The 27400-nt window shown below is 41.6% G+C and overlaps 1 protein-coding gene across 3 annotated transcripts in view; it reads right to left on the reverse strand.

Moving 5' to 3' along the window:
- The window catches only part of LOC311631893 (uncharacterized protein C3orf20), a 42296-nt gene extending 15099 nt beyond the window's left edge, over positions 1-27197 (reverse strand). The window contains exons 1-9 of one of the 3 annotated variants that reach the window (XM_084902566.1): positions 27138-27197; positions 26256-26791; positions 25369-25503; positions 21717-21836; positions 13452-13587; positions 11933-12184; positions 8389-8541; positions 7242-7362; positions 4370-4501 (exon numbers count right to left, since the gene is read on the reverse strand). In XM_084902566.1, coding sequence (XP_084758692.1) covers positions 4370-4501; positions 7242-7362; positions 8389-8541; positions 11933-12184; positions 13452-13587; positions 21717-21836; positions 25369-25503; positions 26256-26730 — 1524 coding nt within the window. In that variant the 5' untranslated portion in view covers positions 26731-26791; positions 27138-27197. Of the gene's footprint in view, positions 1-4369; positions 4502-7241; positions 7363-8388; positions 8542-11932; positions 12185-13451; positions 13588-21716; positions 21837-25368; positions 25504-26255; positions 26893-27137 lie in introns of those variants that run through there. The other 2 variants (XM_084902567.1, XM_084902568.1) reach the window with 2 other exon arrangements.
- Positions 27198-27400: the final 203 nt, after the last annotated feature.

The raw sequence follows: 27400 nt of genomic DNA on the forward strand, positions 1-27400 counted from the left end.
CTCACATCAATGTTTCTAACTCTCTCTTTCCCCTCTTTCCCTCCCTTCCACTTTCTCTAAAAAAAGGGGGGGAGGGGAACATTCTCTGGTGAGGATTAAAAGAAAATCATTCTTAAAAGGTAGGACTAATTTTAGTAACATTTATCTACTACACTATATAAAATTTATGATTATTTCAACATGGAACCAAAATAAATAATTAATGAAAAATTTTACATTGTCTTTTCATACTGTCTTGGTAACGCAGCATGTATTTTCACTTATGGTCCATCTCCATTAGACTTGTCACATTGCAATTGCTCAATAGCCATTTGCAACTTGTGGTTACCATAATGGATATCACAGCTTTGGATTTCTAGTTCCAGCATGCTAAGATTGCATTTAGGTAAGAAAAAAAAAAATCAGTGCTGAATTACTAAGGATCTTTCATAGACCTGATGGGTGGGCATGTTTAGTTCATGGACTTAGAGTGATTTCTCTTGGCTCTTCATGGGGGTCTTTAGCTCCTTATGACCTGGTTCTCAGCTGTGTTCCAAACTTCAGAGATTATCAGACAAGAGGTTGCCAGGCAAATAAGGCATTACTGCAATTTTATGGGAAAGAATAATTTTCTAATATCTATTGCCTTTGATAAGTAAACTCACATTTTTTTTACATAGTCTAAAAAGGCTATCAAGAAACATAGACATATGACCTCATACATAGTCACTTAACAATGACTTTTATTTATTTTTACATTTTTATTGAATTTATTGGGGTGACATGGGTTAATAAAATTATATAGGGTTCAAGTGTACAATCCTGTAATACATCATCTGTATATTGTATTGTGTGTTCAACATCCAAAGTCAAGTCTCTTTATGTCACCATTTATCCTCCCTTTATTCTCATCTACCTCCCCTCAACCCTCTGTTCCCTCTGGTAATCACCACATTGTTGTCTATGTTTGTGAGTTGAATTCTTTTTTTGCTTAATCCCTTCACCTCTTTCACCCAGCCCCCTAAAATCCTCCCCTCTGACAGCTGTATGTTTTCTGTCTATGAATCTGTTTCTATTTTGTTTATTAGATTCCACATATAAGTGAAATCATATGATATTTGTCTTTCTCTGACTGGCTTATTTCACTTAGTATAATATTTTCCAAGTCCATCCATGCTATCACAAAAGGTAAGATTTCCTTCTTTTTACGGTTGAGTAGTATTCCATTGTGTAAATGTACCACAGTTGTTTTTTTTTTTTATCAACTTATCTACTGATGGGCACTTGGGCTGCTTCCATATCTTGGCTATTGTAAATAATGCTGCAATGAACATAGGGGTGATATTATTTCAAATTAGTGTTTCTGGTTTCTTCAGATATATTCCCAGAAGTGGAATCGCTGGGTTATAAGACAGTTCCATGTTTAATTTTTTGAGGAAACTCCATACTGTTTTCCATAGTGGCTGCACCAATCTGCATTCCTACCAACAGTGCATGAGGGTTCCCTTTTCTCCACATCCTCACAAACACTTGTTGTTTGTTGATTTATTGATAGTCATTCTGACAGGTATGAGGTGGTTTTAATTTGCATTTCTCTGATGATTAATGATGTTGAGCATTTTTTCATATGTCTGTTGGCCATCTGTATGTCCTCTTTGGAGAAGTGTCTATTCAGATTCTTTGTCCATTCTTTAATTGGATTTTTTGTTGTTGAATTGTTTAAGTTCTTTATAAATTTTGGACACTAACCCCTTATCCGATGTATCATTGGAGAGAATATGTTCTCCGATTCAGTGGGTTGTGTTTTCATTTTGTTGGTCGTTTCTTTTGCTGTGCAAAAACTTTTTAGTTTGATGGAGTGCACTTATTCATTTTATTTCACTTGCTTGAGATAGATAGATCAGAAAAAAATATTGCTATGAGAAATGTCTGAGATTTCACTGCTTATGTTTTCGTCTAGGATTTTTATGGTCTTACATTTAAGTCTTTAATCCATCTTGAGTTTATTCTTGTGCATAGGTGATCGAGTTTCATTTTATTTTTTGCATGTACCTGTTCAATTTCCCCAACATCATTTATTGAATAGACTATCTTTACCCCAATGTATGCTCTTGCCTCTTTTGTCATATATTAATTGACCTTCAAGTGTGGGTTTATTTCTGGGTTCTCTATTCTGTTCTATTGATCTATATGTCTGTCTTTATGCCAGTGCCATGTTGCTTTGATTACTATGGCCTTGTAGTATAGATTGATATCAGCTAGGGTGACTGATTCCTCAAACTTTGTTCTTTTTCAAGATTGCTTTTGCTATTCGGGGTCTTTTGTGACTTCATATAAATTTTTGAAATATTTGTTTTAGTTCTGTGAAATACAACAATGACTTTTAGAGTACTAGCATGGAACCAAATTAATAGGATCAACTCATCAACAAGCATGATTGTTCATCTCTGCCCAGATGAACCCAAAATCCGGGGTTATTTTGCTCTTTGAAATAATTGAGTTTCCTGGATGCTCCTATGAGACCCCTTTAACAAACCCTGACAGCTCCCTCAGAGCCCCTCTCTCTGGTGCCCTGTACCCATCAAGCTGGAATGCAACTGGTGCTGATGATGTTGTCCTTCCATTAGAAAGTATTTCAGAGAGTAGAGGGAATAAGACTTCTTTCATTTCTACATTCCCAGCAGCCAACTTGGCACACTGCAGGTACTAATAAATGTTTATTGAATTAGTTAATGAATTAATGAAGATGAAATGCTGCTGAAATAAAAATGCATGAAAAATAACAGGTGCAACACTTTCCTCCAAGAGAAACATGGGTGTTCTTTGTGCAGATAACATGGGTCCCTAAGACATGCCTGTCTCCTGTATCTCCATGTAAAATGAGGATGTTGGGCTGGCTCCTCCTTATGGGCTTCATCAGCTCTGAAAGTCTACTAGCCTGTGGCATGTGACAGCAAGTGCCCCCACAGAGAAAGAGCCTTGCTCAGTGTGACCATATAATTGATCATCCAAACTAGGGTACTTTTGAGAGTGAAAGAGAGTGACAGATGTAAAGAGGGACTGGGCAAACTGGGAGGTGTGGTCCTCCTGCTCCTACTTCATGGGCCTTCCTGAGTGACCCAATCCCAGAAAACTGCCCTGTGTGCAGTTCCAGTGGCCTGCTTCACTGATAAATACCTCAGGAATCAGGGATCGTGTCCCCCTCCTTCTTCCCTTCCATCCATCTTTCTCCACAATGTTGAGTCATGACCAGCACAGGTAGTGTGTGTGTGTGTGTGTGTGTGTGTGTGTGTGTGTGTGTATGTATATATATATATATATATATATATATAGAGAGAGAGAGAGAGAGAGAGAGAGAGAGAGAGAGAGAGAGACACCCCATGAATGGGAGAATTGAGCTTCCAGTCTACACTGTTTTCTCACCACCCAACAAATATTTAGTACGTGCTTAATTTGAAGCAGTCCTTGTGCTGGGCCCTGAAGCAATAGGCATCAGTAAAAATCACAGGGAATTCCCAATTCGATGGAGAAGATTGGCTTGTATATAAAGGAGTGCTAGAATGGAGGTGAGTCATGTCTAAGAGGGCTGAGGAAGAGAGGTGGACTCTACCTGAGATGAATAAGGGGGTGACAGAGTTGGCAATTATTCTGCTCAGCATGATCTCTTTCTCTTCTAGTAACAGCACCATGTTTTTCCTTTAGGAAAACACGCCTGCATCATCCTTTGCCCAGGTGTTACCTGGGGCTGATTGCACCCTATGGCTCCCAGGATGGACATGACACTTGAGCCTGGTCATGTGAGAGCAACATACACTCTTGGCCACAGGGAACATTTCAGGCCTGGACATCCAACAGAGTCAATGATGTTGGTACTGGCACTTCTACTGGAGCACTTGAAAAACAGAAGTCCCTGTTCTCCTGGCGAGACCAAAGCTGATAGAATAATGAACACGGAGATGCTCATGACTATCTTGTCACCATAAGGAGAGAAACTCCCTAAAAAAACAGAGCCAAGAGGTGTGAAGATCAGATGGAATCAGTCGAGGACCTGAATCCAGCCATGCCTGAAGCTGCCTATTGACAGACTTCAGTTTACGAGCCAATATAGTCTCCTTTCATGCTTAAGCCAGTCTGCATTGAATTCTGTCACACCAAAAGACTCCTAACTGACCGAAGTTTCACAGACAAGGTATTAAAGACAGTCAGTGAAGGATGAGTAGGAATCCATGAGGCAGAGAAAGAGGAAGGGCCTTGCATGGGGTACAGGTGTGTGTGATGAGTAGGAATCCATTAGGCAGGAAGGAGGCACAACGACATTGAGATGTAGAGTGGCAAGACATACTGAGATGCCATGGGGTCAAACCTGGGTGTCCGGTCTGCTTCGCCTTACCTTTTTATCGTGCCCTACCCCATGAGGACAGTTATTGGCCGATATAGTAAGTGTTGCTGTCTCATTCATGGAGGTAAAGGTGACTATGATGGAGTTCTGTGCCAGCACCCTCAGCTTCATCTGCTCATTTACCTGTAGATGAAAAAACAAACAGTATTCATTAGATCTGTGCTTCTATTGTTCACCCACCCTGATCCACCACAAAGCACAAAACCTCTCTTGGCTTGGTAGTGAGGGAACTGCAAAATCTTTCTGGTTCTTATGTTGGAATTTAGCTTTCATGGAGAAGAGGGAATTCCAGTTTCTCTTTGGGGTATTTTTAGGGGGGCAAAAAATAAAATAAAATAATGATGCCTTCTTACCCCTGTCCCTTCCCTTTTCAACCCACCTTGGAACCAACTGTGAAAGAGACATAGGAATCGGCAGGCAAGTTTCTCTCCTTATGGTTCTGGTAGGGCTTAGCTGTTTTTATTATCCCTGCTCCCTGGATAGTTTCTCATCCTCCCCCCAAATGTCATCAATATAAACCCAGTTACTGCTCATCTGCTCAGGAGTTCATGAGCCAGCCCAATCCACACTAATAAAAGAGAAACATGCTAATTGACCATCCCTCCGCTATGCCCACCAGCCAAACAGGAGTGGGAATGCAAATTAACACAACAAATATGGAGCATGGAGTGAAGACTGAAGACAGCGTAGAAGGAAGTCAAGTGCTGCAGAAGGGAGCAGAGAGGCGGAGAGGGATGCGAGGCAGCAGAGAAAGGAGGGAGCGAGACAGTGGAGAAGGGAGCAAAGCCTGCCTTGTTCCAGTCATAGGAAGCCCTATTCTTGCAGGAATAGGCCTGAAGAAGCCCTGATCTTGCAGGAATCTTCCTGCAATGGGCCTCTAGTTATATATACAAAATCTCCAACATTCCCAATCTCTCACCCTAGGATAGATGACTGTTGAATTCAATCAAAATATCTAAAAATGTATTGATCTTTGACCCTCACAGAAACTTCTCTATATCCACCCAGAAGATACATGCTCCAACTGAAATACACTGCTAAAACATTTTGGTGATGTCAAAGCATCTTCCCCTCCATTATTTCATTCAGTTCTTACAAAAACAGTTTGAGGCAGGAGAGCAGGTCTGATGACCCACTTTGTGTTGGTGAGACAACCAAAGTCAGGAAAATTAAGTGGTTTTCACACAGCTGCACAGCCAGAGCCCAGAAAAACTAGCACTAGTACTTGGCTCTCAGTCTCTCATCCCGGCTCTCTGCCCACTTGCCAAACTGATACACTTCATACAGTGTCTGCCTGCAACCAGTTTATAATCATCTTGCATTATAAACTTACCATATAGCTACAAAAAGTTAAATTTTAAGACACCAACTCAATACACCCCTAGATTGAAAATCTTGAACCTGGCCAAGTATCAGAAACACTCATGAAAACTTCAAATTCCAGAACTTATAACAAACCAACTGAATCAGAATCTCTCTGGAAATACGCATTTTTGAAGTTACATAGGGTGATTCTGATATGCAACTAGAGCTGAGAACCTCTTCACTGCATGGCTAATCATCAGATGACTAATCCAGACTGGAGCAATGTGAGAAGAGAGAAATGGGTGTGGGGTGGGATGCCACAAAGAAGGGAAAGTCTGAGCAGAGGGTTGAAGGAGGAACATTTTGGATTGGCAGAGAAAAAAAAGGAGTACATTTCAGGCTGCTGTTGGGAAGGTGGATGTGTGTTCAAGAGAGGGAGTGTTTCTGAGCAGAGTTCCACTGATCTAAAGGAAGCAGGATATAAGGATGAGAATGCAGTGGCCAATAGAGGATAAATAGGAAGGGCAAGAGACAAGAGATTAGGGATAAGATGCCTGAACCCTACCATGCACTCCAAGAGTGCTTCTGTCCATAATCCTTACCTTAGGGCTCTTACTCTCAGGCCACTTTGAGTGACTCTATGTTCTGTAATCTTTTTCTGACTCCCAACTCTATGAGCTTGTCCCTCTCCCACAGCCCTTATTCGTTTCTATCCTGTGTTCTTATTAAACCCCATCCAGAGCTTTGACTTCTTCAATGGATGTTGCTCACCTTTACATCCTCTAGATTGGTTATTCTCACCCAGGGGCAATTTTGTCCTCCAGGGGACATTTGGGAATATCTGGTGATATATTTTGGTTGTCACAATTGGAGGACAGTATATTACTGGCATCATGCTAAATATCCTACAGTTATAATTCAAGGAACACTGTAACAAAGAATTATCCATGCCCAAATGTCAGTAGTCCTAAGAATGAGAAACTCAGGCTTAGATAATTGCTTTATTAATACTTAAACTTAAGTTACTATTTGACATTAGTAATTCAACATTGAATAATAAATTAATAAATCAGATTAATGGCTGTCTGAACAATCCAATGGGAAAAAAAAAAGGGTTTGGATCTATCAGCCACCTTTGGCTCCCAGATTTTTTAATTTCATAGATAAGTAAAGTTATAAAAACAAAAAACTGGAGAGACCAACATAGATTTGCTAACTTTTTTTATTGCCATGTATAGGCATAAAAAATAAAACTATCAACCACTACTATAATGATTACTTCCTAAAATAAAGGCCATTTAAACTATCAAAATGTAATGTTAATAATAAAAATAACACAGGAGGATATTACCAAGAAGGTCAGTATAGCAGCCAACAGTTGCCAAAGATTCACTTTAGTCAGCCCTAGACCACTGCCCATCAACTTGGGAACCTTGGAATGAGACCACAAGCTTTTGGAGAGCAGGGCTCCCATCTTACAGGTAGCCCTCTGACTCTTGATGCTGAGCAGCCCAGGGAAGGCTGCCAAGGCTGCCCCCCCTGTGCTGTGAACTCCTACCTTATATTCCAAAGAGAGCAAAGTCTCCGTCTTAGAAGACCAGCTCCACTTGTGGACTGTATAGCCCTTGTAGTCGTTGGTGGTCCCGCCTTCCTCATCCAAGACCAAGACATATGGGCAGCTAGGAGAGACACATAGGTGAGGAGCTGCCACCAGGCCCCTGAAAGAAGCCCTCATTACTGCTGGCAATAGGCAGGCAGGGTTCTGAGAGTCTGCGCCAGCTAGAGAAAGCATGGTTTCCTGCAGGCAGCTTCACTTCTCTTGCCTAATATGGTCTGATTTCCCTTCAGTCCTGTTGATCCTACTGGGAGAATTGTTGGGAAGGGAGATGATGGAGGGAGCCGATGGAGGCTCCAGGCCAAGCCCACAGGGACAGAAATGGAATGTGTGCCCCATTGTCTAGGAGCCTGAGTACACAAGATCTCAGGTATCAAAATGGGAACATCTATAACATGAAAGTAAGTCATTTCTTTAAAGAATAGTTCCTTATGAAAGGCCAGGCAAAACCAACTATTGGCTGACAAAAATACATGCTTCTTTTAAAACACCCCACAGGCCCAAACCGGTTTGGCTCAATGGATAGAGCGTCAGCTTGGGGACTGAAAGGTCCTGGGTTCGATTCCGGTCAAGGGCATGTACCTTGGTTGTGGGCATATCCCCAGTAGGGGGTGTGCAAGAGGCAGCTGATCGATGACTCTCTCTCATCGATGTTTCTAACTCTCTATCTCTCTCCCTTCCTCTCTGTACAAAATCAATAAAAAATATATTTTAAAAAAATAATAATTAAAAAAAATCAAAATAAAACACCCCACAGAAGTGGTGCCTGTAGCTTCTACTTCACTCTCTCTTGGTTTAAACACTTCTCTCCACTAAAGAATTGTTCATTAATCTAGCCAAAAATCTTAGTGCTGTGGGGCACAAGAGGAGTAGGTCTTGGAGAGCTGCCCTCCTCATTGGCTATGATACAGATACAGCAAGTGAGGGCCTCAAAGTACCTATGTTTCTGCAGGCACTGCCTTGTGGCCTTCTTAACTTCTGAACACTGCCTGGCCTCTCCCTTCCCCAAGGACTCCCTTGCCACCTCGGCGCCCCCCTTTGTTACCCTCAGAGGTACTTCCCTGGGGCCATAAGCTTCCAGCTCACTCACCAGGACTTTAGGTTGTAGTGGACGCAGCCCTGGCCATCAGCATTGAATAAGGCCAGGAAGGAGAAGTTGGGTGTGTCATTAAAGAGTAAGGTGATGGTTCTCCCTCTGCAGCACGTGGGGATCTGACACATGGCAATGTTTCCGGAGGGATAGCTGGAAGAAATGGTTAAGTAGAACTAACAAAAAACTCTCCAGGTTCTATTCTCAGTTGCCCCATGGAAACAAGTCTACAAAGCTGTTATCTAAATGGTATATCGTTCCCAGTTTTCAAAGACCCGCCCTGAACCAAAAGGAAGGAAATTCTGACAAATGCTAAAACATGTACAAACCTTGAAAACATTATATTAGGTGAAAAGCTAGACACAAAAGGCTACATATTGTAGGATTCCATTTATATGAGATGTCCACAATAGGTAAACCCACAGAAAGCAAATTGGTGATGCCAGGCAGGCTGGGGGTAGGGAGAAATGGGGAGTGAATGCTTAATGGGGGTAGGGTTTTCTTTCTGGGGTGATAAAAATGTTTCAGAACTTGATAGAGGTGCTAGTTGCACAACATTATAAATGTACTAAATGCCGCTAAATAATACAAGTTAAAAGAATCTATTTTATGTTATGTGAGTTTTACCCACCCTTAAAAAAAATGGAATGAAGTACTAATGCACACTACAACTGACTCTGAAAAACATGGAGATTAAGGGTGCCCACCTCCAAAACCGGTTTGGCTCAGTGTTAGAGCATCAGTCCGCGGACTGAAGGGTCTCAGGTTCGATTCCGGTCAAGGGCATGTACATTGATTACAGGCACATCCCCGTTAGGGGGAGTGCAAGAGGCAGCTGGTTGATGTTTCTCTCTCATCGACGTTTCTAGCTCTCTATCTCTCTCCCTTCCTCTCTGTAAAAAATCAATAAAATATATTCTTTTAAAAAAAAAAAAAAAAGGAAAAAAAGGGTGCCCACTGCCCTTGCAGAGGAAAGTCCGTGTATGATTTAGGCTGGCCCTCCACATTCAAGAATTCCTAGCCTCTTGTCAACCCTTGAACAACACAAGTTTGAACTGCAAGGATCAACTGAACTTCGCCCATCAAATGAACTTCGGACAATTAAACTGAGCAGGGCCAATTGAATTGAATGAATCAATTGAAAAAAAAAAAATCCACTTATCAGAGTTAAAACCTGCCATGTTCCAGGGTCAGCTGTACAATGTGGAAGAACCTCAAAAACATTATGCTAAGTGAAAGCAGCCAGATATAAAAGGGCACATGTTGTATGGTTTTACTTATAAGAAATATTTGGAATGGGCAAATACATAGAGGTGAAAAGCCAATTAGCGGTCATCAGGAAGGGTAGGGGAAGGAAAATGGAAGTGACTACCACTTAAAAAGTATGGGGTTTCCTGTGAGGTGGAGAAAGTTTGGAAATAGTGGCGATGGTTGTATAATATTGTGAATGCACTTGATGACATTATACATGTCAAAAATGGTTAAAATGGTACATTTTATGTTATGAGCAGTTTACCATATTAAAAAATGCTTACCTCACACTGTGGTTCTGAGTGCTCAACACATCCCTAAAGGAATAGTGCTGAGCACAGTACTGAACACAGAGTGAACAAGGTTTATATTTTTTACTAGAGGCCCAGTGCAGGAAATTCGTGCACAAGGGAGGGTGAGTCCCCTCAGCCCAGCCTGCACCCTCTTGCAGTCCAGGACCCTCGTTCCTTACCACTTGGCTCGCTGCTCCTTAGCACTATTGCGTCATGAGCCAGTTTCTGGCTAAGTGGTGCTCCCCCTTTGGGAGTCCACTGACCACCAGGAGGCAGATCCTGTGTTGAGCTGTGGTCAGTGCACATCATAGTGACCAGTTGTTCCGCTATAACTGTCACTTAGGCTTTTATTATATAGATATCAATGTGATAAATTTATATCTTCATATGAAAAAGGACTTTGAGGAAAATTTGGAGGGAAATCAGTGACTAAGGGAAGAGATTCAGGGAAATGCTGACATCCCAAATGAAATGCATACTGGGATGGTTCTGGGGTCTGCCCATCAGGAGCTTTTTGGCATGCCAAGGGCAGAAATATTATTTCTACCTAAGAGCTTTTCCAAGTATCTCCGTAAAAATAGAATCAATTGCTGAGCCTACTGTTCTGTGAAGCTATGAGAAGAGAGAAGTGTTTTCTAAACATTTTCTTTACTCAAGAGGGATCCAACAGCTGCATCGTGTGTTTTAACCGTTTGAACACAATAACAGAATTTCTCCTTTAAGATCACTGAGTCTAACTTCCTCATCTTATAATGGAGGGAAGTGAGGCCCAGAGAGATAAAGTGACTTGTGCACAGTCACCAAGAAGAACTAAGCCCCAAACCCAGACCTCCTGGGACTCCCAAAGAGGAAACACATTAATTGCCAGGATGTGTTCATTGTTGGGGTATGAGTCAAGCATACCAGTAGCGATGGCCTGCAGGTTTTGGGTCGTCCCATCCAGGTTGGGCTTAGGAATCCAGGACAGGTGAGAAAACATGGAGCCCAGCAGGCTGGTGTTGGGCCCTGATTATAAACTAGTCCACCCTCTCTGGTTCCATTAATAACAACCTAATTCACAGACACAGCTTCATGGGGAGCTCAGGGAGATTATCCTATTCAATGCAGTGTAGAGTAAGAAAAGGGAGGAGAGGGAAGCCCCATGACCCATAGGGAGCAGCAGCAACCTGGAAGGAGTTTGCTGTGTTCAATATTGCAGGGCACATCAGAAGCAGAGTGTGATGAATGGACTCATTTACAGTCATAGAAACAATACGATTCCTTTGACAGGGTGCTTAAATTCTGGATTTCCAGCTCAGCAGAGAGGAGGCCAAATGAATTGAGGGGGGTGTTGCCAAGCAGGCCTGTCTGGGCAGCTTGTTTCATAGCTCAGAGAACTGCCATATTCTCCAAAGGTAGGGGACATAATACCCAGTGGTTTTATCCATCCCCTTCCATCCTCTCTATTCTGCTCTCTGTTGGAGGAAACAATCCTAAAAGGCATAAAAACGGTGCCATAGAGAGGGCCCTAAGTAGAGGTGAGGCAGCCCTGAATTCAGGCTTGGCTCTGCCACCAAATTCCTTTTGTGACATTGAATGAGTCAGACTATTTATTCCTAAAATGAAGGGACGAGACTGAATAATAGCTTAGTGTCTCCCCTCTTTGACATTTCGTCCAACTCAGACTGCAAAACCTGGAATAAGTGTTTTGCCCTCTCTGAGTTCAGCCTTACTGACAAATGAGTTGGGCACCTGTGATCTGGTCAGGCTCTAGAACATGTTGGAGAGTGGGTGACAGGATCCCTACAAGGGATACAGGAATACAGGGGTCCAAGGTGACTTCCCAACCAGATGTTCTCCAAAGGGAGTCCTCTCTCACATAGAAACTGCTCTTAAGGCCCTGGAAGACCTGTCATCAGGTTCCTTAGATTAACTGAAAATACCAAAGTAAATACTCAGGCCCAGAAGTTCTCTAGGGCTAAGTTGCAGGGGACAAGGGGAAGCCCCAAATAAAAGGATACTAAACGAAGGAAGACCCATCATAGAAGGAGTAATGAAACTTGATGTTCTTCTTGCCTCCCTTCCACTCCTGAGATTGCTGAATGAAGTGAACATGGGAGGTGGATTGGTGAGGAGAGGGAGTGGGAATCTGAAGGTGAGGGTGAATGGAGCTCAGGGTTGACCCTGAACGAGTGGGCGTCTTTGCCCCGTAGTTGCGTAACACCATGGGGTAGAAGGCATTCCTCCCTTTCCACGTGGTCCTTTCGGATTCTCTGTAGGGAAGACCAACATATCTTCTAGCCACTTGACTCTCACTCACCAGGGAAGTTCTCTACAGCCCCTCCCCAGCGCCTAAGACTCCCATCTCATTCCCTGTCCCAAAAGTACCTGTCCCCACCTCATAACTTTGAGACTAGTCCTTCCACCTTTAGCACTCGGTAAGGACCATGGAGTAGAACTATGCTGAAGGGGAACCTGTGGGAGCTGGAGTCTTTGCTCACCCTCTAAGTCAGGGGTCTTCAAACTACGGCCCGCGGGCCACATGCAGCCCCCAGGGGAGTCTGATCCTGCCCGCCAGGTTTTTTGGGCAGTGAGCGCAGCTGAGTTGTTACAGTAGGAATTAGTAGTTCATATAGTCTGGCCCTCCAGCTCTCTGAGGGACCGTGATCTGGCCCCCACTTTAAAAAGTTTGAGGACCCCTGCAGTCTAAGTCCTGAGGTTACAGGGGAAGATAGCTTCTTTCTAGAATGTAATAATAAGGAGCAAAAGTGAGCGGCTTCCTTTTATCCATGTTCTGTAGCTATAGTAATACTCAATGGCCTAGGGAGCCCAAGACATATATGGCTTAGTGTTGACTAAGTTTCAAGTCCTTTATGGCCCATTGTTTGGGGTTCAGAGAAATGTAGACTTAACTTGCTAGGACTTGTTGGATCCATCTATAATAATAAAAGCATAATATGCTAATTAGATCGGACATCCTTCCAAGCTGCAAGGAGAGCTCAGGTCCTGAGTGCCTGCCTGCGGCCAGAGGGAAGCCGGTGCCGGCAGCTGGGGGAAGGAAGGCCTACTCTTGCAAGAATTTCATGCATCGGGCCTCTAGTGATATCGTAAATACCATTAATCATCCATGTCACATTTTCTGTTTGTTTTAAGAGATATTTCCTTTGTTTTTTGCAGGAGGACTCTGACAAATTATGCTAAGAAAAAAACATTCAGGGCACAAAGAAGTCCCTGTAAGAAGTCCCGTAAAGGATATGGTATCTCTGGTGAGAAGGCAAAGATCAATGCTTTTGGGTCAGGCCCACCAAACTGCGGGACTTCAATGCCTCAGTTTCCTCACCCACAAAATGGGCATCAATCCCATCTTCCTCAAGGGACTGAAAAGGATTTCGAGGAAGGACTGGGACTATTATTAGGGGTACTGGATAGCTGACACTTCCTGGTACTCATACACTTTTGTGATTTTCCCTTTATGCAGACACAGGTGATTGCCAGCCCTGCCCTCCTCTCCCATCTACCCCCAACTTCTAAGGTGCTCACATATGACGACACATCTCTTGCAGCTTCTCCCGGGCCTCAGGACAGGGATCACTGATCTCCACACTGTTGGGGGTAGTTCCTATTCCTCGTTGAAGGGGTGATGTGCTGCTCACCTCTTCAAAATTTTTCAGTTTGCCTGTAGTTGTAAAAAGGTTAGGGACAGAGTTTTAGAAAATGGTTTCTCCTGGGGAAGAGTAGTGCGGTGGGGAGCAAGAGAATCACATCTTCTCCTGAGAGTCAAAATAATTGAATCATTTATGCTTCCTGGGCACAGGTCACTGATAAAACATATCACTCTGTGAGTCAACCAAGAGTGTGTCTGAAACAGGCTTGAACAGAGTGATGAATCCAGCTATGCTTCCCCAAGAGCAGCCTGGTTGTAGGTGGAGAGGAGATAGATGTGCCTGCCGTGGATATTTCTGATTGAACAAAAAAGTTTCAATTCCATCTCAATTGGCTTCAACATTTCTCTGATGTTGGCTAATCTCAGGCCTTCTGCAGAGGGCAGTCTGGCTCCATTGAGAACTAAACTGTAATTTTTTTGAATATTGTGAAAAAATTTACATAGCTTTACTATCTTAAACATTTTTAAGTGTACAGTTCAGTGGTATTAAATACATTCACACTGTTGCACAACTACCACCCTATCCATCTCTATAACTCTTTTCATCTTGTAAACTTAAAACTTTGTACCCACTAGACAATAACTTCTATTCCACCTCTCCCAGATCCTAAAAACCACCATCCTACTTTCTGTCTCTATGATTTTTGACTACTCTACTAGTATATACCTCATATAAGTAGAATTGTACAGTATTTGTCTTTGTGTGACTGCCTTATTTCAGGTAGCACAAAGTCCTCAAGGTTCATCCATGTTATAGCATGTGTCAGCATTTCCTTCCTTTTAAAGGTCGAATAATATTTCATTGTTACTGTAGATTTTATATTCTTTATCCATTCATCCACTGATGGACACTTGGGTTGCTTCCACATTTTAGCTATAGTGAATAATGCTGCTAGGAACATGGGTGTACAAATATCACTCAGAGACCTTGTTTTTAATTCTCTTGATATATATCCAGATGTAAAATTGCTGGATGTTATGGTAATTCCATTTTTTGTTTTTTTGAGGAATTACCACACAGTTTTTTACAGTGGCTGTACCATTTTATATTCCCATCAGCAATGCACAAGAGTCTCTCTATTCATTTCATATCTTGTGTGTTTTTTTTTTTGTGATAATAGATATCCCATTGGGGTAGGATGTGGTAGTAGCTTATTATAGTTTTGATTTGTATTTCCCTAAAGATTAGTGATATTAAACATCTGTCATGTGCTGATTGGCCATTTGTATATGTTCTTTGGAGAAATATATTTTCAAGTGTTTTGCCTATTTTAATTCAGCTTGTTTTTTTTACTGTTGAATATTAGAAGCTCTCTATATATCCTGGATATTAATCCTTATGAGATATTTGATTTGCAATATTTTCTCCCATCTATGGACTGCCTTCTTATTTTGTGGATAGTGTCTTTTGATGCACAAAGTTTAATTTTTTTCATGAAGTTCAATTGGTCTATTTTTTTTAATATTGCCTATGTCTATAGTGTCATATCCATGAAATCATTGTCAAGTCCAATGTGATAAAGCTTTTCACCAATGTTTTCTTCTAAGAGTTTTATTGTTTTGGTTCTTACATTTAGGTCCTTGATCTATTTGAAGTCAATTTTTTATATTATGTTAGATAAGTGTCCAACTTCATTCCTTTGAAGATGATTGTCAAGTTTTCCCATACTACTTGTTGAAAATACTGTATTTCTCCCCGCCTCGTCCCCATTGAATAGTCTGGGCACCCTTGTAAAATCCTTTGATCATATATGCAAGTTTACTTCTGAGCTCTCTATTCTATTTCTTTGGTTTATATATCTGTCTCTATATCAATACCACACTGTAGTTTTGATTGCTGTATCTTTGTAAGTTTTTAAATCAGAAACCGAGTCCTCCAGTTTTATTCTTTTTCAATTCTATTTTTGGCTATTCTGGGGTCCCTTGAGATTGCAGATGAATTTTAGAATGAGTTCTTCTATTTCTGCAAAAAAAAACATAATTGGGGTTTGAATAGTAATTGCATTAAAACTGTAGATCATTCTAGGTGGTACTGATCCATGAACATAGAACATGTTTCCGTTTACTTAGTCTCTTTTAATTTATTCCAGCAAAAACTTATAGTTTGCATTATACAAGTTTTTCATCTCCTTGCTTAAGTTAATTCCTAAGTATCTTATTCTTTTTGCTGCTATTGTAAATGAAATTGTTTTTCTAGTTTCCTTTGAAGATTATTATCCTATATAATAAAGAGCTAATATGCTAATTAGATCGAACAGCAGAACAACTATCCGCACGGCCTTCTGGATGATGTTCAGGATGAAGCCAGGGCTCCGAGGGCCAGCCAAGACTATGGGGGCTGGCCGAGGCAGCCAGGACTGTAGGGCTGTGGGAGCTGAGCCCTTTGCCCGAATTTCATGCATGGGGCCTCTAGTTCATACATGAAAATGCAGCTGATCTGTGTGTTGACTTTATCCTGCTACTTTTCTGATTTTTTTTTTTTTTTTTAGTTCTAACAGGCTTTTTGATGGGATCTCTAGGGTTTTTATTTATAAAGTAATATCACCTGCAAACAGATAACTTTATTCCTTCCTTTCCAATTTGGGTGCTTTTAATTCCCTTTCTTATCTTATTGCTCTGGCTAGAATTTCCAATACTATGTTGAACAGAGGTGGTTAAAGCAGGCATCCTTGCCTTGTTCCTAGTCCTAGAGGAAAAGCTTTCAGTCTTTTACCATTAAGTATGTTTGCTGTCAGTTTGTCACATATTATTTTTATTATGTGGAGGTGATTTCCTTTAGTTTGAATGTTGTTGTATTTAACATGGAAGTGTGTTGAATTTTGTCAAATGGCTTTTCTGCATCAATTGAGATGATATGTAGGGAGTTTCCCCCCTGTCATGCTCTTAATGTGCATGACATATATATATATATATATATATATATATATATATATATATATATATATCTATATCAATATATATATATATATATATATATATTTATATATATGTAAGTTGAACTATCCTTGGAGTCATGGGGTATAATCCTTTTAATATGCTGCTGAATTCTATTTGCTAGTATTTTGTTGAGAAATTTTGCATCAGTGTTCATATGGAATATAGGTCTGCAGTTATTTTTTTCCTATAGTTTCTTTGGTTCTGGTATCAGGATAATGAAGGCCTTATAGAATAAGTTGGGAAGTGTTCCCTCTTCACATTTTTGGGAAAGCTTGAAAATGATTGGCATTAGTTTTTCTTTAAATGTCTGGACTACTGGAGCCACCAGGCCCAGGGCTTTTCTTTGTTGGGAGTTTTTTTTTTTTTTATTACTGATTCAATCTCCAGACTATTTGTTTATTCAGATGTTCTGTTTATCTATGATTTAGTCTTGGTACATTTTATGCTTTTAGAAATCTTTCCATTTTATGTGGGTTATCCAATTTATTGGTGTCCAACTATTCATTGCAATCTCTTTTATTTCTATAGAATTAATAAGTTCCATTTATTTTTGTAATCTGAGTCTTCTCTTTTCTTCTTAGTTGATCTAGCTAAAGGTTTGTCAAATGTGTCTATGTTTGCAAAGTAATCACCTTCTAGTTTCATTGATTGTTTTTTAAGTTTTTTTTTCTATTCTCTCATTTATCTCTGCTCTAATCTTTATTATTTCCTTCCTTCTATAATTTTAAAGTTAGATTGTTTAGATCAGGGGTCCTCAAACTTTTTAAAGTGGGGGCCAGATCACGGTCCCTCAGAGAGCTGGAGGGCCGGATTATATGAACTACTAATTCCTACTGTAACACCTCAGCTGCGCTCACTGCCCAAAAAACCTGGCGGGCCGGATCAGACTCCTCTGCGGGCCGCATGTGGCCCGTGGGCCGTAGTTTGAAGACCCCTGGTTTAGATCTTTTCTTTCTTTTAATCCCCAAAATATGTTTTTATTGATATGAAAGAGAGATGATGGGAGGGGGGAGGTGGAGAGAGAGATGGAGGGCATTGATGTGAGAAAGACACATCAATTAGTTGCCTCCTGCTCATACCCCATCTGAGGCCAGGGATCAAGCCTGCAACCAAGGTAGGTGCCCTTGACTTGGAATTAAACCCTCGATCCTTTGGTTCATGGACCAATGCTCAAACCACTGAGCAAACTGGCCAGGTATGTAGTAGTCTTTTATTTTTTTTTAAAGGTTTTTTTTAAAAATATATATTTTATTGATTTTTTACAGAGAGGAAGAGAGCTAGAAACATCGATGAGAGAGAAACATTGACCAGCTGCCTCCTGCACATCCCCCACCAGGGATATGCCTGCAGTCAAGGTACATGCCCTCGACCTGAATCAAACCCGGGACCCTTCAGTCCGCAGGCCAACGCTCTATCCACTGAGCCAAACTGGTTTTGTCTTTTAAATCATGTAGAAAAATTCAGTTACAAGCCATTGTTATAATATCGCTAGTTTTAAACTGCCCAAGCTTTCACTTTCATTGAGATCTTTATTTCTCCACCTGATTTCAAGGTATGGTCCAGTGTATTTTCATTTCATCTTACAGAATTTCCTGCGCATTTTTTAAAAATTGGATTATTTGTCCTTTTTTTGTAGAGTTATATGAGTAATTAGGTATTTTGTAAATTAATCCTTTATCAAAAGTAACATTGTCAAATATATTCTCCCATACAGTGAGTTCCCTTTTCATTTTGATGCTGGTTTCCTTTGCTATGAAGCTTTTTAGTTTGATGTAGTGTAATTAGTTTAATTTTTTCTTTTCTCTTGCTCTAGGTGATGTATCTGTTAAAATTCTGCTACATGAGATGTCAGATACTTTGCTGTCTACATTTTCTTCTAGGATTTTTATAGTTTCATGACTTACACAAGTCTCTTATCCATTTTTAGTTTATCCTTGTATATGGTATAAGTTGGTGGTATAGTTTTATATTTTGCATGTTACTTGTCCAATTTTCCCAATACCATTTATTGAAGAGACTGTCTATTCCTTTGTATGCCATTTCCTCCACTGTCAAACATTAATTGAACATAATGGCTTGGGTTGATTTCTGAGATCTCTGTTCTGTTCCATTGATCTATGTATCTGTTCTTGTGCCAGTACCAGTCTATTTTGATTACAGTGGCTTTGTATTATAACTTTATATTCAGTATTGTGATCCCTCCAACTTTGTTGTTCTTTCTCAAGATTGCTGCAGTTATTTGGAATCCTTTTTTGGTTCTATATAAGTTTTTGGAGTGTTTGTTCTAGATTTTTAAAGTATGCCATTGGTATTTTAATAGGAATTGCATTGCACCTATACATTGCTTTAGGTGGTTTGGCCATTTTAATGATGTTAATTCTGCCAATCTATGAACACGGTATATTCTTCCACTTTTTTATATCTTTTTCTATGAATACAAAATTCTTGATTGACTATTTTTTCTTTTAGTGCTAGTTCCTGTGGCTTTCAAAACTTCTGATAAGAAATTTGTTAATAATCTTATTGAAGATTACTTGTATGTAATGATTTGCTTTTCTCTTTTGGCTTTTAAGATGCTGTCTTTTGAAAGTTTGATTATAATGTGTCTTAATCTGGGTCTCTTTAAGTTCCTCTTACATGGAATCTTTGGTATTTATATTCAAGACTTTCATCAAATTTGGTATTTTTCAGCCATTTCTTCTTCAAATATTTTATTTTCCTTTCTCTTTTTCCCCCTCTCTTCTCCTTCTGGGACTCCCACAGTATGTATGCTGTTCCACTTGATGGTGTCCCATGGGTTCCTTTGGCTCTATTCATTTCTTTTCAATCTTTTCTTTCTGTTTTGCAGATTCAATAATTTCTATTGCCCTATCTTCAAGTGTGCTGCTTCTTTGTTGTGCCTGTTCAAATCTGTAAATGATAACGTTTTTATGTTTGTCTTACATTTTTTTTTACAGTTATTTCCTGTGTGTGACAAGTGTTAGTGGGTCTGAGGATATGATGGCATGAAATTTTGGAGATAATCCTCCATGACTGAAGTTCTAAAGGCATTTATTTAGGTCCTGCCACTTCTGAGTTCCTACTGCCCACCCAGATGGAGCCACATGCTTTCCCTAAATATATGCAGGCTCAACTACACCTTAGTCTCAAGAATAAAACCTGACTTCATGTCAGGGGCATTTATCAGCTCCAAGTAAGCTCTGAGGACCTCAGAAAGATTTTTCCTCACTGTTAGCCAAGTCTTGGGGTTTCTGGCTAGTGCTTGAGGGCCATCTCTGCTTTCTGAAACCCTGCCTGATTCCTGGTCCCTTCCCCAACTCTTCCTACCACCAGAGAGCAGAGACTTGACCCTGAGGACCAATTTCCAGCTAGCTGACTCCTGGAACATCTGCTGGCCTGAGCATTCATGTCTGGCCTATACCTGGTTGTCTTGGGTCCTTGAGGGTGGCAGTCTCTTGCCCCTACAAGGAACCATTGTTGAAAGACTTATCTCAGTTCTCTCATAAATTTGGGTTACTTTCCAGAAAGAACTATTGTCCTCTGGGATTAAGTCCAACTCCTGGAACCTATCTGCTCCAAGTCTTCCTGGCCCTATAACTCCAAATGGGGTTAGTTGGTAAGGTGTAATAGCACATGAACATGGAACAGATAGGAGAAGAAGAGGTGATGAGGAGGGGGGAAATAAAGGGGCATTTGTAATATTGTCAACAATAAATTAAGCTAAATTAAATTAAATTAAAAAACTATTAAGGAAGGTTCCATTCTAGCATGTATGTATGAGAATAATTCCATATTTAATAAGAAATGCAGCATCACTGAACTATATATCCTAGTGAGAATGATGAACCAATAAGACAAATTGCATCTTGGTGTGGTATCGGAGGAAAACAACCAGAGGAAGACAAAGAGACAAGCAAACATAATTAATTTTTGCTTAGAAACTACCTTACTCAAGGCATTACACTTGAGGTCACCAGAAAGAAAAATCATGAAATCACTGTGTGTCTTGAGGACACTTTGTTTTGCCTTAAAGTGATTGTGTCAATTTAGGGCCAGGAGGGGATATGATAAAACCAGGAATACATAAAGTGGGATTCCATAAGTGATGTGGGCCATTGAACCACAGTGAGAGAAGACACATCAACAGAAGTAAAGGAAGCAGGGAAATAAGAGGGGACAGCTGAGACTACTCTGTTCAGGAAAGCTAGGTTGTCAGTTCCATTAGGAAAGGCAGTCTTTGTCTTAGAGTCCACATGTGCACCCCTGGCATTTAGAACAGTGACTGACAACTAGCAATTGTTTAATAAACATTTGTTCACTAACTGAAAGGATACAGGATCAGCTTGATATGGAGAGTGAGGACAGGAGGAAGGCAAATCACACAGCCAGCCAGGGGCAGGGGCAGGAATAAAATCCAAACTTCTCAACTTCCAGCCTTACCTCCAGCGCCTGTGGGAATCAATTGTACAGTCTTTGAGCATTTCTTCCTACCTTATATCGATCCTCCCACCACCTCTTTTGAATGTAGTCCTCCCCTATTTTCCCCATCCCACCACTCTGCAATCAAAGCCTGGGAAGGTGAGGGGAGGCCTGGAAGTTCCTTGACCTTTACCCTACCTTCTCCAACTCATGTCTCCTCTAAGCTTCTGTCTGCACAGTCATTGCTATACTGTTTGGCCTCATCTGCCACCCATTCTTTCCTTAAGCCTTTCCTTCTGTTGTATGTCTTTCTCAATAGAATAGGAGTGCTCTCTGTGTTTTCTGCCCACATGAACAGGCCCAGTTTAAGACACAGTGTTAGATTTTGCATACAAATATCTCTCTTCAGGTATTGATTCCCCCACTTGCTTTGTGAATAAGAGCAACTCTCTCTGATCAAAGGGATTCAGGTTGGGCTACTGAGGGAATAGAAAATGTGGGTTTGAGAGAAGTGTTGTCCCAGGTGAAGAGAACCACATCACCAGGAATGGAGGGCATGTAAACATTCAAATGATAAGATTCTACTTTGGAGTAACTGGGTTGAGATGTGCTGACTTTATTGAAAAGAATCTATTTCAATAGCTTCTGTTACCAGCCAGGGAAACTGTCTATCTTTCCTATCAAAAACCAAATCCAACTATGCTATTAACCTAAACAGGGAATCCTACATCCACCTCCCTACCTCCACAGATGGGCTAGGAGGTCTTGCTTGGAATCACTGTTACCTGCTTTTTTCTTGGCTTCCCTTCCAGTTGAGAGGGAAAAGCTCAGACAGCCAGTAGAGGCTTCATAGATAAGCTGATAAGGTGAGTTCACTCCCAAGATTGGGGCGGTCATGAAGGGCTCTGGAATGGAAGAGACATGGTTACTTCTTTTAATTTTTTAACTTTATATTTTCTTAACAAAAAAAAGTAATATGGATTTTTTTTGTTTTGTTCTAGAAAAATGATAGACCAAATATTCTAGTGTCCTACTGTGCAAAACAACTACCTCTTGGAATAAAAAGACTTTTTAATAAATAAGCAGGCTCTGAGTAATTAATGGAAATTAAGGTTCCTTTCTACATTATCCCCACCCCCTCCAATGCCTCTCAAGAGTGAAATGACTAGAGCAGGAAGCAGCAATCAAACACAAAAGGTGACATGTGACTAAAGGGCAAATGCAGGTATAACTGCTGCATTAAGTAGAGAAAAACAGCAATGAGCTGACTAGAAAGACATTTAAAGTCACCTATTTTCCCTTATCCGAGCCATAGAAATCAGATGCTTCTCTAACAATCAGATCCGCCTCTTGCAGAATCATGCTATTGTCTGTAGAATCATTTGATTTTCTGAACACATAAGAATTAGAATTTAGCAGCCCCATCACTCTGGAAAATCTTAATTATTCTTACATAAACCTCATCAAATCCTTTCCTTATTCTCCCCCCAAATATGGTCATTTCACCAGTTAGTTGTTAGGAAATGTTAAGCATCTCTTTATTGACATGGTTTATACAAATCCATAAAGAAAATGGCAAACCTGACTTGACAAGTAGACAAAGATAATAACCAGAGACTGCACACTGGATGATGTAACACACAATCACTCACTATCATTAGTGATCCAAAACCTGAAATCAGAACAACTTGCAGCACCTTCTAACTTATCAAAAAAGAAAAGAAAAGAACAATAGCCAATGACGGTAAAGATGGAATAAAACTAGTCAACCCTGCTGGTGTAGAGAAAACCCATCAAGAAAGCAATATTTAGCAAGAGCTAAACACATATTGAGACCCTCTGCCCCAATAAGTCCTCTCCTGGGTAATCAATCTAAATCACCAATACAACAGAAATAAGTGACATATATAAAGTTGGATATTACAATGCATAAATCACTAATAACAAAAAACCTGGAAACCTAAGCATTTGGTTAATTATGAAACATACATATTAGAAGAAATCTACACCCACTCAAAATGACAATTATTAAAAGCATAGAGCCATGTTGGAAAACATTTGTCTATTAAGTCAAGGATACTGAGAAATAGAACACTGCAGTATTCTTTTAAAACTATACACACAGAGGGGAGAAAGAGGGAAAGGGAAAGAGGGAGGGAGAGGGGAAAGAAAGGAAGGAGGGAAGGAGAAAATTGAATATATGAAAGAAAAATAGTTACATATGCAAAGATGGCAAGATTACTTGCTTTCTTTTTTGGCATGTTTTATACAATAACTAGTGGCCTGGTGCATGAAATTTATGCACGGGGTGGGGGTACGTCCTGCCTGGCCTGCACCCTCTCCAACCTCTTGCAATCTGGGATGCTGGCTCCTAATGGCTCACCTATCTGTCTGCCTGATCACCCCTAACCACTCTGCCTGCCAGACTTCTCGCCCCAACTGCTTCCCCACTGGCCTGATCACCCCCAACTGCCCTCCCAACTGGCTTGATTGCTCCCAACTGCCCCCCTGCTAGCCTGCTTGTCCCCAACTGCTGCCCCACTGGCCTGCTCACCCCCAATTGCCCCCCTGCCAGCCTACTCGCCCCCAACTTCCCCCTTTAGTGACCTGTTTGCCCCCAACTGCCCTCTCCTCCCTCCTGGCCTGATCACTTCTAACCTCCTCTGCTTGGGCCCCACCACCATGATTTTGTCTAATTAGCATATTATGCTTTTATTAGTATAGAGGCCTAATAAAGGCATGTGTCAGGGCTGCTGGTCTGCCCTGAAGGGGGATCCGGATCAGGGTGGGGGTCTCCTTGGGGAGTGGGGCCAGCCTGGGCGAGAGGCTGGAGCAGTTTGCAGGCTGGCCACGCCCCCCCATTGGGGTGGGGGGTCCCCTTAGGGGGCATGGCCAGCTTGGGTGAGGGGCTGAGGTTGGCCATGTATCCTTCAGGGTTGGGGGTCTCTACTGAGGGGTGTTGCCAGCCTGGGTGAGGGGCTAAGGGCGTTAGGAGGCAGTTTGCAGGCCAGCCAGGCCCCAAGCTTTGTCCGGAAGGTCTCCTGGTCTAATTAGCATATTACTCTTTTATTAATAGATATTGCCATCAACCAAAACTCAAGGAGTAGTGTAGTTTTCTTTCATTACAAGCCAGGACTAGCAGGTATTAAGGGCAGGAGAAAAGGCTAGAACTAGTCTTACTATGTATATTCTGGCAACAGCTTTAAGGGAACAAAACTACTCTGCACTCAGTTATAGCTTTGATCTAATACTTCACATAATAAGATGGTCTAGAAAAGCAATATTCACGCAAAATAAATTGATTTGCATCTTCTTTATAATGCCCTGGGAGAGCTAACTCAAGTCCTTCTAAGATGAATGCTTCTGAAAAGAAATGGATAGCTTCTTCATTCATATTTTGTCATTTTGATTTTTCCCCCCTAACTCTAGGCTGGTTTAAAGAAAAAAGTGTCTGAAACCGATGTGGCAACAAGTGAGAGAGAATTCCTGGGAAGTGTGATGGGAAGGTTTTCCCAGTGCTCTGCTAATGCAGCAGGGCACAGACATCACCAAAAGGATCTCTCTCCGAGGTTCAACTTTCTGCAAATTCCCCTCCACTAGATTAGCCACACCAGAAGCTACTGCAGCACAGGGGAAAGCCTGGGACTCTGCAAGAATGCTTAAATACTTCATGAGGTGGAGTGTGATTGATGACAACCGTTTCCTTTCCAAGGTGAGGGAACAGAATATTCAGGTGGGAGAGCACCATGGGCAGGTCTGAGAGTAGGTGTTTGGGCCAGAGCTACCATGATACCCTTGTGGGGCTCTCCCTACTCATAAACAGAACAACAGGCAGCTGTCCACCCCAAATGAGACGGATCTCTAAGCCCTGTATGGAACACAAGGTGCAGAACTCCATATATGCTGATAACTATCTGCAAAAATAGTTACAGAACAATTTAGAGGACCTGTGTTACCAGGACACATAGCTGATCCTGAACAGAACTGGCATAAGATACATCCATTGCATGGTAAATAGTGTGGGAGGAAATGTTTGGGATTTTATCTTAGAAAAGGAAAACAAAATGGATAAAAAAAAACACACACACACACACAAAACCCTTTTATCTTGTATTTAACAAAAATGAATTGATATTGGAGCACATGCTAATTGTTATAAGAAATAAAGACTGTGTTAATTTTTTTCCTGAATGGTTGTATGTTAATAATAAAATTAGTCCCTTCATGTTTGTTTTTTGTATCTCTCTCCTCACAGATGCCACCAAACTGCTCTCCATGGGGAATGGCACTCACCTGCAGCATTTGAGAATCTCCATTGCTCCGCATCCACCTTAACACTTGGAAATGTCAACCATTTAAATGGGATTTGACCTTTCCATTGCACTCTGGTTGGTTCTGTTTGAGTTTTCACCTAAGGGCTGAAGCTCAGGTACCCACCTTTCCCCATCAGTCCACCAAAGCTATTTCTCGCAAATGTGCCAACCAGGGAGTCAAAAGCCATCTCCTTGGCATTGAGGTGGAGGAGCTGGCTGGCCTCCACAAAGCGCCTTGTGATGTCCAAGGGGTTGGCACCTAATAAAGGAATCAACAAAACAATTCATTTTCCTCTCAGCATGGGCTAATGTTTTCAGAAAAGGGAAATAAGAGTAGAGTGTAGATCCATATCTAGGATAAGAAAGTGTGAGGGGCTTCTAATGGGAGGGTCTCTAGCTCTCAAAACCTCTCAAATGGCATGTTACTCTCTGCCCCGCCTTGTTCTTCTCTCTTCCGTACTCATAGGCCTGGGTATCAATGCTGTTGGTATTTAAAATAATGCAGTACTTAGTTTTCTTTTTACTGATGTGGCTCTAGGTCCTGGCCTTGATCTAGAGATGACACCCCCACAATAGATGGACCTGTTCTCATAACTCTCCCTGATTCTGGCTCTACTGGGCTTTCTTGCTACCCAATAATCGTTCCTCTTGACTGGCAACTCCACAAGCCCTTTCCTCCTGGGTGCCGCCTCTCTCCACCTCTGTGTCATTTCCACAAACTCCACCCATCAGTACCTCTGACCTCGCCCAATTCTCCATGGCCAACCTTCCAGTCTTGGCTCTGCAAAACTGATGGAATGGAAGAAAAAGTGGAGAGCAGAGAGGGGTGAGAGGATGATTCTTGTGGATAGTCATGGTAGGAGTTCAACTCCTACAGCAGATCCATGGCAGCCACCTGTTCCCAGTTCACCCCTATATACCTCTTTGGGGTAGGTGCAGTAGACACATCGGTCCAGACAGACTATTCCAAGCCCAGAAAAAATGTAGAAGAATCTGACAAGCCAGCCTTACCAGACACAGACTCCAGCATGGCCTTCATCTTCAGGGTGAGCAGCTCGGTCAGCAGGTGGATGGACTGCCGCTGGAACTTGTATAGGGTCTCCCGGCCAGTGTTTGCCCGACGGCCACGGGGGGTGAACTTGCCTGGCGCAGTGGTTAGCAACCGTGGTTGCGGTACTGGTGGTGGTGGTGGCGGCGGCGGTGGCGGCTTCTTCTGGACGTGGATCTGCACAGTGGTTGATTCCACAGGCACCACAGACGGAGTTCCAAAGCTGATCTCCAGGCCCAGAATGTCAGACGGGGTAGGCACCATAGGGTCAGTGATGAGCTCCTCCCAAGTGAACTCAAAGATGTTTCTGATGCCCTTAGGTATAGCAATGCCTGTGTTCCGGCACGTGAGGAGTAATTTGGAGATGTTGGCCAGCAGCTTAGGGGCCACGGATATGTATTGCAGGTACAGTTCTCGGTTACTCTTCATGTCATTCATGTTGCTAGAGCATGCATACTGCTAAGTAATACTGTGTGTCTCGGACAAGAGGAGCCTTCAGCTGTAAAGAGTCAGAGCACCCTGAGAGGTGAATGAAAGCGAAAGTTCTTACCTAAGGTGAAGGTTTGGAGACAGACAGAATGGAAGTGCTGAAATGTCCTATCCAGGGAGGATAATAATTTTCACATCCTCCACAGTAAGGTAAGGGGATGCTCCTTCTTCCTTTTCTTCCCAGAGAAACCTCAGATAGACCCACATTAGTGAGTCGCTTTGGGGAGGGAGGACCTGGGGATGAGTAGGTTCCAGAAACAGTCCCATGGACAGTCACACAAACTAAGTTTCTATGGAGGAGCCCCAGTGGCTGGAGGAATGGAAAGGATGGGGAAGAGAGAAAGGTTCCATCGTACCTTTTGTAGTTAGAGACCCGAGACTGGAAGATCTGCTTGTGGTCTATTAATAAAAACCTGCAAAAACAAAAGATAGTTCATCAGCTTTCTCTGGATGAAGGGGATAAGTTTCCTGGTTGGGTAAGCTCCTGGTTGCAATGAAAGGATGGGTATAGAATTATTCAACATGTACATCCAAAGGCAGACAGGAAAGGATGAGGAGAATGAGTTTTCTTAATTTAATGACTAATATTATTTGACACATTTCATAAAACCTAAGATTT

Source organism: Pipistrellus hanaki (assembly GCF_964339955.1).
Source record: "Pipistrellus hanaki genome assembly, chromosome: 13".
Classification (NCBI taxonomy): domain Eukaryota; kingdom Metazoa; phylum Chordata; class Mammalia; order Chiroptera; family Vespertilionidae; genus Pipistrellus; species Pipistrellus hanaki.